The sequence below is a fragment of the Caloenas nicobarica genome, chromosome 3 (genome assembly GCF_036013445.1).
Source record: "Caloenas nicobarica isolate bCalNic1 chromosome 3, bCalNic1.hap1, whole genome shotgun sequence".
NCBI lineage: Eukaryota > Metazoa > Chordata > Aves > Columbiformes > Columbidae > Caloenas > Caloenas nicobarica.
The window spans coordinates 84,687,038-84,699,994 of NC_088247.1; the positions used below are offsets into that span (position 1 = coordinate 84,687,038).

The following is a 12,957-nucleotide window of genomic DNA, read 5'->3' on the forward strand; positions in this document are numbered from 1 at the left end:
AGGTGATGGAGCCCCACAGAATTATTCAGAATTTCATCATCAGTAGTACAGTTTCAATACTTTATTTTGAAAGTCTCTTAATAGCTGGTTTAAAACAAGCAAACAAATGAAATGTAAAGTGTTCTTTATTAAATAACTCAAAAGGTAAAGTAAGTTGTGCTATTAAGACAGACAACATCATGGTTCCAAAGGAATTTTACAGCAGAAAAATTGTGGGAAATGAGCATTTCAGTCTAGCAGCCAAATTGTCCTCGTTTTTATGGAGTTAATTTCGGTCCTCAAATTGTGACTTGTTTTTTAAAAGATATGCTGCTAGAAATTCAATGGGATTTGGTGGTCTGTAAAGAAAAAAGTAAATCAAAAGCAATTATTTTTTGTTATATAAAATTAGGCAGCTGAAGAACTAATCATCTTTCCTGAAAAGCAATGTAACTCCTCCCAAACACATAAGCATTGATTTAGGGATGACCAACTATCAAGTTACCCTGTGAATTTCCAGTTTATGTCTCATGAATAAGTTTTTAATGAGTCTTAGTCACCATTCTAAATTGCTAATACAGTTAATCCTACAACTAGAGTATACTCTGTAAGCATACTGTATGTACATTATCAGAAGTTACATGCATTTGCCATTTCTTTAACTTGTGCTATTTAAATTGAAGTTAATCTGTCAGTGCTTTCTTGCTTTATTTTCTTGAAATGGTTATTGCATTAGAACTGTTTTCATGGTTTCTGGTAACTGCTGTTTCTTTTTAAATGAACACAACAAAAACTCCCAAGTTTGAAAAGGGTCGTAACTTGCAAGTAGTCGGTAATGCATGCTTCTGATCATTGGCCTTAGTCTAGGAGTTTTTGTTTTAAAAGCTCCTTCAGCTACAGTGCATGAATCCTGCTAATCTGGATTCTGCCTGCAGAATAAATGGCATGCTTACTTATTCCACACTGGGTCAGACCAAAGGTCCTGGTAGTGAGCAAATATGCCTATAAGGAGCATAAAGAATGGAAGAAATGCACAGAGGTACCTCTCTGGACCATCTTTTTGGCCCCCAAGCATGTACAGTTAACCAGCTTCCTGAACTAGCACCTTTAATAGTCCTGGGTGAATTCCTCTACCACCTTGACCAGTTGCCCCTTGAGCCCAAACAATATGTCCTCAACCTGATGCAAGTTTTATAGCTGAATTATGGAACCTGTGAAGAATCACCTCCTTTTGTTCCTTATGAATTTTCTACCTCATAGCTTAATTTGATTACCATATCAGAATAGATAATAAGCAATCCATCCCAATATAGCATCTCCATGCTATTAATGACTTAACAGACTGCTAATATATTGTGTCTCAGAAATCTCTTTTCCAGGTTGAAGTATCATCCAGTCAGTCCTGATACAGATATCATTCCATACTTTACAATCGATCAACTAAAACCAAACAAAAACAAAACCCCCCGACCTATTCAATAAAACTCAGTATCATGAACAAATTTTGTCGGCCACTTTTTCAAATAGCTATAAATGATCCTTTCCAGGATTCTAGTATCAAGCTCATTTCACCATAAAAATTCACTGTTTACTTCTATCCTCTTCCAACCAGTTCCTTGTCCATATAGAGGCTTTTTCATTAATCCCACAGTAACTTACTCTTTTTAAAAGCATTAGTGAATGACTGTGCCAGAAACCTTTTGGAAATTCAAGCAGACTGTCTAAACTAGATTTGTGTTTATGTGTCCTCATTGACTCCTTCAGTGAACTCCAAAAGACTTAGGAGCCCTGACATAAGTTGTGTCAACTCCTCCCAAGTATGTCATTTATCCATATGCTCACTATCTTGGAAGACAACTTCCACTGAATTTGAGGCACAGTCATCGGCTGTATTGAGCTAACATCTCTATATTCCTTAGAAAAAAAATTAACATCCATTAGTTATTTTGCAGTTCAATTTTAAGCAGAAGATTATACAGCAGCGCTGGCAGTTCAGCTTTGGCACCCCTGAGGTTTTAATATGCTCAACTGAATAGCCAGTTGGACCTTGGCAGTTTGATATTGTTAGGTTTTTTCCTATACGTTCCCCAACCTCTTCTATTAATGTTCCAATTTCACTCCTGTGATGAGTGCCCATAAAGAACAGCTCCTTCCATAGTGAAGAAAGATTAAAAGAAAAAAAAAAGTTTGTCTGCTTTGTGTGTAGCACAAGTATGCAGACTGTAAGTACTGGGTATCCAACTCAAGGCTGTCTTTTACATTAAGTCTGCAGCAGAACTCCAACAGATGTCGATGGAAGGTCTGTACACTCAGGTGTCCACACCTTCCTAGGTGCTCTTTTGCCTTATTAGCTGTCTGTACAATGCAGTTCAAATTCACAGCTCCTTCAGAGGTTAAGACACTGCTGATGGTTGTTCTGGCTGTAGATACTGCGGTGTGATTATGGTCATCCATACCAGCTTTTGATAATGTTATCTTGGCAAAACTGAGAAATGGTTACATGCGGTATGACTCACCAGTAGTTCGGATATACCAAAAGGCTAGAAATTCATTTGGATAAGATGAACTACTGTTTGCTATTATTAAACAATACCCTTCTACATTGACTGATAAGAGATTTGGGGAATCTTTATAGCATAATCTTTACTTAAAGGATAAACTATCATTTTGCTTCTTAGTGAGTTGACAGCCTCATCCTTTAGAAAGCGTTTTAATCTCCAACAAAGATGCACATCAGGCCCGATTGGTTGGTCTGTCTTTCTTTCAAATGGCAAGCAGAACTCTCTACAATTTCACATACAAAAATCTTGTTCAAAACTAGAACAACTTCTTGCCTTGCTTCTATAAGGTGAATTATGTGACAAAATTTAGAATAATCAGTCCGAAACATTTGCAGTAGCATACCTTGTTGTGAGATTACAAATTCAATAACTCTTATCACGCCATATGCACCTAAGTGAGGAACATGTCCTGCATGGCCCATCATAGTAACCATCAGTTCATAAACCTGTTGTAACGACTTTTTTACAACTAGCAAACTAGCAAAACCACATCTGGTGTGCAAGGTCACTGAACAAGTGACATACTACCCAAGTTTGAGACCTACGTTTTTCTTAAGAACAGAAGGAATATTGGAGCATCTTACCTCTCTTTTGCAAGAACAGCAAGTCCCTGTAGCAAAATAGGTACAACTGTCTGATCCAAGTAGGCACGTGTGGGTAGTGACTGAAGATCAACCTTCTGCTTTGCTGTCTTCTCTGCATTTATTTTCTCATTTTCTACTATCCTCTAAAGTAGAAAAAAGAAAGAAAAAGTGAGTGAACATTGCTAATAGCAGACACATCTACTTTGAGGTGTGAGTGCAAAGCACCCATTTCTCTGCAATTCACAGGCCATAACTTCTTTACATCTTGTAAGAATATTTAAGTGCATATTCTTCCTTGCACAAAAATCTAATCCAGAGGAGCCTTCTGTTAAATTCATATGTTTGGGAGAAACATTGTTAGGAAGTCATACGTTTTCCAAAACAGAAGACACACCATTGAGACAGGAATGACGACTAACAAGAGTGGTCCCCGTTAAATGGTTCCTGTATGCATGCACTTCTAACACAAAATGTTAAAATCACTAGAAATTCAGGTGAAGTCTGACAGAGGAGACTCTGTTAAAATTCAAGCACTTTGAGACTGTGCTGTATTAAAGCACAGATGGAAGACTTAAGAAAACATACACAAAATGCTTTCAGGTGCCTTTTGGTCAAGAAGTGCTGAATCACCTTACACCATTAACTGTAGTTCAAAAAGGACACCCTGCCACTGTCAGTAAACCAAAGGTGCTCAACACAACATACACGCATCTACCCATATGGGACCAACATATCCAATGTGTTCTGGTTCTGTAGTGGAAGCTGAAACGTACGGGCAGGCAGTTATCAGAGAGAACAGTTGCAAAGGACATTTTAAAAAAGTTTCTGCAAACGCTTTGCATAGAGTAGAAGCTTATAATGAAGGGAGACTTAAGGCTTTAATGAGGAAGAGTAAACAAATGTCATATACTTATTATTCTAACTCACACTGCTACCAACAGTGGAGACAACAGATTGTACCTACTTTTTCTCAGCATAATTAAAGACAGCTTGGATTATTCCAATACAGTATTTCTACTTACAAGAATATTAAAAGAAATCTTCCCTTTGATACTTTTACAGAAATCCCAGCAACTTCTCCTTTTCCCCTCCCTGTAATAAAAGTCTGGCTGACTTTTTGTGGCATATTAATGGAACATCACATACTTCCAAGAAACCCCACCTCGCTAAGATATTCATTATGTACTTCAGTACCATTTAGTATAATGCAAGCAACACAACATAAAATATATTAGTTAACAGCCAGTTATGCAAAACACTAGTATCTTTTGGTTTAGTTTCCATCTAACTTTCTCGGGAACATTACATTTGCTGAAGTTGGACTCAAGACAAAATCTTTGTTACCTCTACATTTTCAGTGAGACCGTATTCAGAATGGGGATTTTCTGGAACCTGTAAAATAACACATGGTCAGCAAAGTGGAAATGCTCCTTTTTACAGATGTAGCATGATGCACGTAAAACATTTTTTGCATTACCTGAGGCTGTCCTTCCATAATCTGTTCTGCCTCCATGCTGAGAAAAGTGGAATTTGCTGGACGTACAGTAATCTTGGAAAGCAGTTAAAAAAAAACAGGTCAGCAGGCTGAGATGAAGACAAATGTTAGCTGAGGGATATTGCATCACTTGGTTACTAAGGCGCGGTTACTAGAGAGCAAACGGAGTTACTCTGCGCTCCCCCGCTGCCAAACTCGTGCGCGTTCTTCCCGCACACTGAACCGAGAAGCGTCTTCAGGTTCGCGTTACACCCGCTGAAGAAAACGGCACCGGGATTACAAAACGCGGCATTCGTCATTTAAACAACAGCCCCAAGCGCCGGTCCGCTCCCCTGCCCGGCCGGGAGCGCCCGCGGGAAGGCGGAGACACCCTCCGTCCCTTCTTCCTTCTTTTCCCCCTTCCCGCACGCCTGCCCGCCGCGCCGTCCCACGGCGCCGGTGCCCGGGGACCCGCCGCCGGCGGGGCCGGGCTGGGGCCGGGCTGGGGCCCCGCCGCACCGCGCCGCCCCGCGGGGAAGAGGCGGCCACCCCGCTTCCCCCAGCGCTGCTCTCACCTGCCGGCGTGACCGGGGCTCGGCGGGGCACCTGCAGACTCTCCACAGCAACCAGACCCGCTGGCGGAGCTGTCGTAAATTGTTTTCACGTAAGTGAAACGGTCGCGTTTAGCCGATTAACCCCGACGAACTGCGCCTGCGCGGGCGAGGCCCCGCCCACCCCTGGGAGCCGGCCTGCGGGGAGGGGGAAAACAGAGGGGAGGTTCGAGCGGCCGCTGAGTGATGTCATCGCTGGGCGGGGCCTCGTGCCTTCTCAGCCTCCTCCCCATTGGCGGGTGGGCGCGTGGAGGCGGCTCGCTGGGCAGTGCGGGTCGCGCGGCGGTTTTTCAACCGTTAGAGAGAGGAGGCAGAGGGGCTGCTGGCTGAGGAGAGGGTACCGGTCGCAGGGCATGGCCTGACCGGTCTCCGTCCGCGTTTGGGGCGTCTGATAAGGTAGTCGGTATTACGCCAAGCGGCTCTGACTGAGGCTTTTTTTTTTTCCTCATTTAAAATAAGGTAATTTTCCTCACCGAAGCAGAGGCTCTGTCCTGACTTCTATTAACCGTTTTGAGGTGTAACCCGAGGAGCCTTGGTTAAGGCCTGGTGTGGGAGAGCAGGCAGCTAATTCTGCTTGTAGGCACCCTGTCTGAACTAAAACTGGTGGAGTGTTTCTGTTCTCCAAGCAAGCCTTTGAAAAACACTGTCCTTTGAAAGTTTTGTGGTACAGAAACCTACCTCTAATCAATGCAGTTTGACATCTGAGGAGTTCACTGCGATGTTTATGCAAAATAACTTTGCTGAAGCTAACTTTGGACTGAAAAGGGGGTTTGTTAGTGAAATAAGCTTTCAGAACTCTGTAGAGTACAGATTGCAAAACAATGTTGGCTATAAATTTTGCCTAGTTGTCTTTGTGTTAAGAAAAATGCAGCTGCTCAGCTTTCTCTGTGTCAGCCTTAATAATCATGTCTTCACACGAAGCTATCAAGAAATCAAAAATCTACTGCTTCTTTGTTGCTGTGCTGCTACAAATTGCACCAGTGTTTGAAAATCTATGCCTGACTTCTTTTTTTTTTTTTTTTTCCTTTGGGAATTCTATGTGTGGTAACATCACTTGTGCTGGTGGATTTAAAAGGCCTTTAGAACCTTCTTATTTTTGAGAAAGTAGTTATATTCCTGTAGTGGGGTTTTTTTTGAGAAAATAAACTTTTTTGTTGTTTTACAACAATTGGTCTGTTTCTTTTTTCTTGCTGCAGTGACAACAATGCATATGAATGATGTAGCTGATGCTCTTAAAAGAACAGCAATGTAGACAAATAACCAAATGCCATGTTCTTAGATTATACTCTGATGTAATAATAGGATTGTAATGAAGTGTGTTTACATCAGTGAATTTGAAATAACGTTTACAGAACTGACAGTGTTATCAGTGTGATAAGCAGGCTCAAAAACTGTGGTGCAGTCAGTCCCAGATTTGATACGCAACTGAAGGATCTGCAAATGTAGCTGTCTTTGTATCAATTCACATACCTAGTTCTGGCAACCTTAGATGGTGTCAAGGAAGCTAGGTGAAAACACAGAAGGCAAAAACCTGAGATTTTTTTTTTTTCTAAAACTTAGAACCGGACTATAAATCTTAATGTGAAGTGGTATAAGTTGTTAATCCCATTTTGAAGTTCTATTTTTTCATAATATTCTCTAAAATGTTGTTGCTAGAACTATATGTAGAATACCTGAATTTGTTGTAGCAATGGCTACCAAGGAAAACTAATGCTTTTACTCCTAGCCTCCTGTTTCCCCTTTCATACATTCTCTGTTGTGTTCAGCTTTTGCTATAATGTGCTGGGAGTTAGAAAACATTTCCTAACTGGACCTTCTGTGCAACGGTAAGCTGTGATGTCAGAGTAGTTGCACCTTCCTAATTCCTGTGATTGTGGTGCTTGTCTGCTTTGGTTCCAAAACCTTTTGCTGAGACACCACGTTGAGGGCTCATAAAATACAGGAGGTACCATCCCTCACAGCATCTTTCTGGACAAGTTGTCCAACAGTGGGATGAGCAGCTTCATGGTGCACTGGCTGAAGGGCAGGCTTACTGTCTCTGTCTAATAATTGTTTTAGGTCATGAATAGTTATTTTAGGCTATATGCTTACGGTATTTTACATGTTAATAAAAATTTGTATTTTATACAGTAAGAAAACTAATACTTGGTTCTGTCATTAAAAGAAAAAATACATGTTACCAGGGGAACTTTCTGTACTAGAAATATATGTGGCATAAGCAAACAAGAAGAAAAACAGTTGTTTTATAGTATTATAGGAAAAGACAATAAACACCAGGGAAACTAGTGGTTTCAATTCGGCATATCCTTTTAATTAACACACCCTACCACCCCCAATTTCTTTCTATAAACTGTGGAAGCTAGCTGGTACACTGAATTAATTCATAGCATCTTTCTGTACTTTTGGGATGGTCTGGGCTACTGTATGCAGTTCTGGGGTGTAGGAGAGAGGTGATCTGTCTAATGTAACATCAGTAGTGCTTGATATTTTATTTGTAGAACGGCGAGGATGTAACAATGCAAAACAAAAACCCAACGGGCAAACAAAACCAAAAAATAAAAAGGGTGGGGGGGGAAGACTGAAGGACAGAGGAAGGGGTTTGCTATAGCACTGAATATGGCGGTAGCAAACCTGGGAACAGAACGTGGGAGTCCTGGTGTGTGGGTGCCTCCCCTTGTTTGCTAGACCAAGTGTACCAAAGCATTTTAAGATTTGAAATAATCAAGAGTAGGGAGCTGGAGGATCTGTCTCATCAAGAAAGACTCAAATAACTAAATATTATAGTTGGGCAAATAATTGATAACAGTGGCTGGGACAACTGGGCATTCATATTTGCAATGAGGGTGGAAAGAGAGTTGAGACTTTTTTTCTAAAATGATGTATCTATAATGTATGTTCAACTATGTTTGTTTCCTCCATGTGAGGAGACAGTCTGTCACTTCCATTACAGAAATGTGGAGCAGACAAAGCACTAGACAATATTCTCTCGGGGGCAGCTGGTGGGGGGGATGATGCACTAATTACTGGATGTTGCACTCTCTGAGAGGCCTGTGACTTTAGAAAAGAGGAAATTTCCCCGAACCCTCCTCATCTGCCTCTAAACATGATTGCCTGTGGGGCATGATGTGAGGTACCCGAGCTGCATTCTGCCTGTAGGGCGGGCTGCAACTCCAGTCAGAATAATTAATTTTATTAAATTATTCATCGTCTTTCCAGTCGGTGTGTTTCAATGCACTGAAATCTACAGGCCTCGGTCAAGGCGGCAGCGGGCTGATGCTCCCCAGGCACAGCGCTGCCAGGACGCGGAGCACACCCCTGCCAGCGCCGCCCTCCCTCCCGCCGGGGTACCCACCGGAGACCACACCGGGCGCTGCGGCCGCCGCGGCCACGGCCCGCCTCTCCGGCCCGGGACTACGCTTCCCAGCGTGCACCGCGCGAGCCGTGCGGAGCGAGGCGCTGCCGCCGCCCGCCCCGGGGCACGCTGGGAGCTGTAGGCGCCCCGCGGCGCCATCCCCGCCTGCTATTGTGGCGGGCGCTGCGGCGCCGCCCCCCATTCGGCGAGGGCCGCAGCGCACTCCTCCCCCGGGGCCGAGCGAAAGGGGCGTCTCCGCCGCCATGGCCGGTTGTTGTCAGTCCCTGGCAGCGGGTTATGGCGACGGCGGTGAATGAATTCTCCGGGCGGCAGAGGGAAAAAGAAGGGCTCAGCCGGCTCCAGCTCCGCGCCCCCGGCCGCCGGGGCCTCCCCTTCCTCGCCGCCCGGGCCGGCCCCCCCAGTGCCGCCGGCGGGGGCGGCGGCAGCGGCGTCCCCCCACAAGCGGAACCTGTACTACTTCTCGTACCCGCTCTTCGCCGCCTTCGCCCTGCTCCGCTTCGTCGCCTTCCAGCTCGGGCTGCTCTTCGCCTGGCTCTGCGAGCGCCTCTCCCGCGGCGCCCTCATGGCCGCCAAGGGCAGCAGGGCCGGAGTCGGCGACGCGCCCGAGCCCGGCGGGGCGCCCGAGACGGTGCGGGCCTGTCACAAGCGGGCCTTCGAGTGCATCTCCATGGCGCTGCGCATCGACGAGGACGAGAGCGGTAAGGCAGCGCCGGCGGCCGCCCCGGGCCGCGGGGGGAGGCGGGCCGAGCCGGCTGGGGTCGGGAGGGAGCGAGGGCAGGGCCTGCCGGCCGTGCGCCAGGAGACCGGGGCTGCCGCCTTGGCTTAAGAACAAGCAACACCCGCTTGTGCGAGAACAGGGCTTGCGAAGGATCCGTGCGGGAGGGCGAGCTGCGTGCCGCTGTCTGTGTGCGGTTACCCCCGCACCCCCGGCCCGGCCCGGCCCCGCGGGCGCGGGTTGGAGCCAGAAACCGCGGCTCGGGCTCATTCCTCACGCAAAGCAAAGCTTTGCATTTCACCCTGGTAACTTTAAAGCTGTTCATGCGGAGGTGTGGGTGAGGCGATTAAAAATCGGGGGGTGTGACTGTAGCTAGCTTTGGGTTTAACCAGGCCACCCGAACAACAAAAGCACCAGGGACAATAATAAGGGTGCATCCTTTAATGTGCTGTCTCACAAGTGCTGGAAGTGTTGAAGTGAGTCTTCAGGAGACCTAGCGCTCAAACTACCCATTTGCAGTAATCCGACTTCTAAGGAAAGAAATATTTATTCATATTTTTTGGCAGTTGTTTTTTGAAAATATTGTTCTTAAACTGTTTGAGATGCTTACTCTTAAAAAAAACTGTCGCTGTGACTACAGGATGTTAAGGAGGATGCTTAAGGTTCGATTAAATAAAACACAAGAGTGAGAATTTCTTTTTTTCTGTCTAGAGGATTAAAAAAAAAAGGAGCAATGGCTAGTGCATTTGATTTAGCCATTTAGTCCAAATGCAGCAGCACAACTCTTGTCAGCATCCTTAGGAGCATGCTGTGCTGGATTTTAAAATTCTCTGGAAACATCAGAATACCTTATTATACCCTTTGATTTGAGCTTTAGTGAAACTGCTATCCTAGAGGATGAGGTTAAAATGTAGGAATAGGCCTTCAATAGAAACTACATGCCGAGAGCACCGTATAAGCAAGGATGTCTCTTGCTTTGCGTTGACTATTTGGGAGTGGCAAGGGTAAGCTCTGGGAGAAGAAACCCACCATGTGCAGCAAGGTTAGTTTAGAATAGATGTACAGTATAAGGGCATTGAGGGTCATAGGAGCAAAGCATGAAAGAAGGTGAGGTGGCTTAGAACTTCAGTCTAGTTGATGATTGCTCTGTGAAGAGTAGCTGAGTCTTAAATTATCAGGTGCCTTTGCCACTGTTGTGGCTTATAACTGTTGGTAGTTTGAAGGGTAAGCCTTCAAATACTGATTTTAATCATGGACTTGCTTTATGGATATTTTTAGAGTTGTCATATATTAATTAGCTATGCAGGTCATACCTCTAGTAGGAAAAAAAATCTTTGCTAGCACAAGCAGTTGCAAAGGTGTTACAGGCCTGCAAATGCAATATTAATTTCACTGAGAAAGAACTCACTTTGTTTTAATGCATGCCTTTGTTATTTGCTTATCTGTTTTTACTGGAGTACATGCATACCTTTGAATTTATTTGATATGCAAACAATTTTTTGTAACTTCTAACAGAAAACAATTTATTAGGGATACTATGTGAAATTGTAGGATTTCGGGATTATCTTAATATCCTGTTAATTATATGGCGTTTTTGCTGTTCTGGAAGCTATGGACACTTAAGTAATTATGATAGCACTTCTGGTAATTTTTATGCTTCTGAATTATTGGGAAATTAATATTCTTGTTTTGATATTTTCAAAATCAAGCTTAACATCCTTTCCAGGGACTGGGAAGGCACCTGTGGTGTGATGGGTTGACCCCATCCAGCAGCTGAGCACTCACGTAGCTACTTGTTTACTCCCCTCAGTGGGACAGGGGAGAGAACAGGAAGAGCACAAGTGAGAAAACTTGCAATTCAGCGTAAAGACATGTTAATAAGTGAAGGAAAGAGGTGGGGGGACGGCAAGTGATGCAAAGGCAATTGCTTACCAATGCCTAGCCAGTCTCTGAGCAACGGCTGCCTTAGAAGACAGCCTGCACCGTGTTCTTCTTCCACCCAAGGTGTTATTGCTGAGCGTGATATTACACATTGTGGAATATCCCTTTGGCCAGTTTGGGTCGGTCATCCTGCCTGTGTCCCCTCCTGTCTTCTTGTGCACCACCAGCCTACTTGCTGGGGATCTAGAGTGGGAAAAAGAAAACCTTGGGAATGTGCAAGTGCTGTTCAGTAATAGCCAAAACATTGGTGTGATATCAACACTGTTTTAGTCACAAATCCAAAACACAACACCATCGGGGCTGCTGTGAAGAAAATTAACTCCATCCCAACCAGACTCAGTACAGCAAATTAATGACTTCTAAGGAATGTGAGTTTTTTATTGTGTGTCTCAATCACTGAGAACTAGTAAACCGTTCTGTGCAGTTCAGAGCACTACCTTTGCAAACAGCTGGGTTTGGTATATTGCTTTTAAAACTTCACCAGTTAAGAAGGTGGAAATGAGATTTTAATGATGACCTTGGTATGTTCACAACCGCTCTTCAGAACAGCAAAGCACTTTGGGCAATAGCAGAGGTGGCTGGAACCATCTCAAATTTTATTTCTAGTAGCCATGATCAGTATTATTTACACTGCAGTTGAAACTATTTGTATAGGTGATGGGGAGAAGCTTAAAGAAAAAAAACACGCTACAGAGAGGATCAAGGAACAAGAGAAAACCCTTCAGCGGATTCTAGAAATGTATTGAAATATTTTTACTGACACTAAAATTTGCTAGAAAATAGGTTTGGGACTGAAGTTATCAAAAGATTTGAGTGTAGAAGCAACACAATCACTGGTAATGGGTTGGCACTTAGGAATAGAATAGTTTTGTGAAACGTTACCTCTTCTGAAACTTGGGTAATGATATCTGAAGGTTTCATTCTAGGCGTTTTTGTGTTTTCTAGCACTAGCAGCTTGTTAATGCTAATCAGATTTAAAATGTAATATCTAAGGTACTGTATTCCTGTGTGGCAGGCATGCTTAGTGTGACATAGCTACCTTGTAAAAGTATGTTTCTGTGTGGAGGCAAGTGTCTTTTTAATGCAGAGTATTTATAGAAGGGGAGCACCATGAAGTAGATATTCATCTCTTCAACAGGTTATTTGCTGTGATGGTGTCAGATAGGATAGGTGAGGCACAGGCCTGTTGATGGTTGTATTTGCTGTAATATCTGTCTAGGACGTTGTTGGTACAGAGGTGCACATGTATTGTACTTCATGTGAATGTTGACACACACCTACAATATGGCAGTTTCCTGATGGGATGAACAAAGAAATAACCCCATGACAAATGAGCGGCTCTGTACAAAAGTTAACCAGAGAAAAAGTGTCTTGTGTCTCACTCCTGTGGTATCTTAAAGCCGTTGCTTTTCTTGTGGAGTTTCTGTGCTTCTAATCTTACTTTGGTATTAGTTATCACTGTAAGATTAAGGGATTTGTCTCAATTTGATGTTCCAGAAAGAAAAACGGTTAATTTCACCATTTCTGTTGTGGATGAATATACATATGTAAGCTAGCTATTTTACCTTTTTTTGTGTTTGCGTTGGTGTCATGTGTTTGTGGGTTGTTTTTTTTGTGGGGGGAGAGGGGCATTGGGGAGATGGAGAAGTGTTCATAAGACAGGCAAAAGTGATTTGAGGCTGGTCTAGTACCTGTTTTTAATAGAAAAGCTTATTTGGA

The 12,957-nt window shown here is 43.8% G+C and overlaps 2 protein-coding genes across 7 annotated transcripts in view; one reads left to right on the forward strand and one right to left on the reverse strand.

Moving 5' to 3' along the window:
- Positions 1-107: 107 nt before the first annotated feature.
- On the reverse strand, positions 108-5,293 carry DPY30 (dpy-30 histone methyltransferase complex regulatory subunit). The gene is made up of 5 exons (XM_065632168.1): positions 5,174-5,293; positions 4,602-4,673; positions 4,469-4,516; positions 3,125-3,267; positions 108-338 (listed from the first exon to the last, which is right to left on the reverse strand). The coding sequence occupies exons 2-5, from the start codon at positions 4,635-4,637 to the stop codon at positions 266-268; spliced, it is 300 nt and encodes a 99-aa protein (XP_065488240.1). The 5' UTR covers positions 4,638-4,673; positions 5,174-5,293; the 3' UTR covers positions 108-265.
- Positions 5,294-8,756: 3,463 nt separating this feature from the next.
- Positions 8,757-12,957, forward strand: part of SPAST (spastin) — a 36,162-nt gene continuing 31,961 nt past the window's right edge. For all 6 annotated transcript variants that reach the window (XM_065630926.1, XM_065630930.1, XM_065630928.1 and 3 more), the window contains exon 1: positions 8,757-9,280. In XM_065630926.1, the coding sequence (XP_065486998.1) occupies positions 8,875-9,280 (406 nt within the window). In that variant the 5' untranslated portion in view covers positions 8,757-8,874. The remainder of the gene's footprint in view (positions 9,281-12,957) is intronic.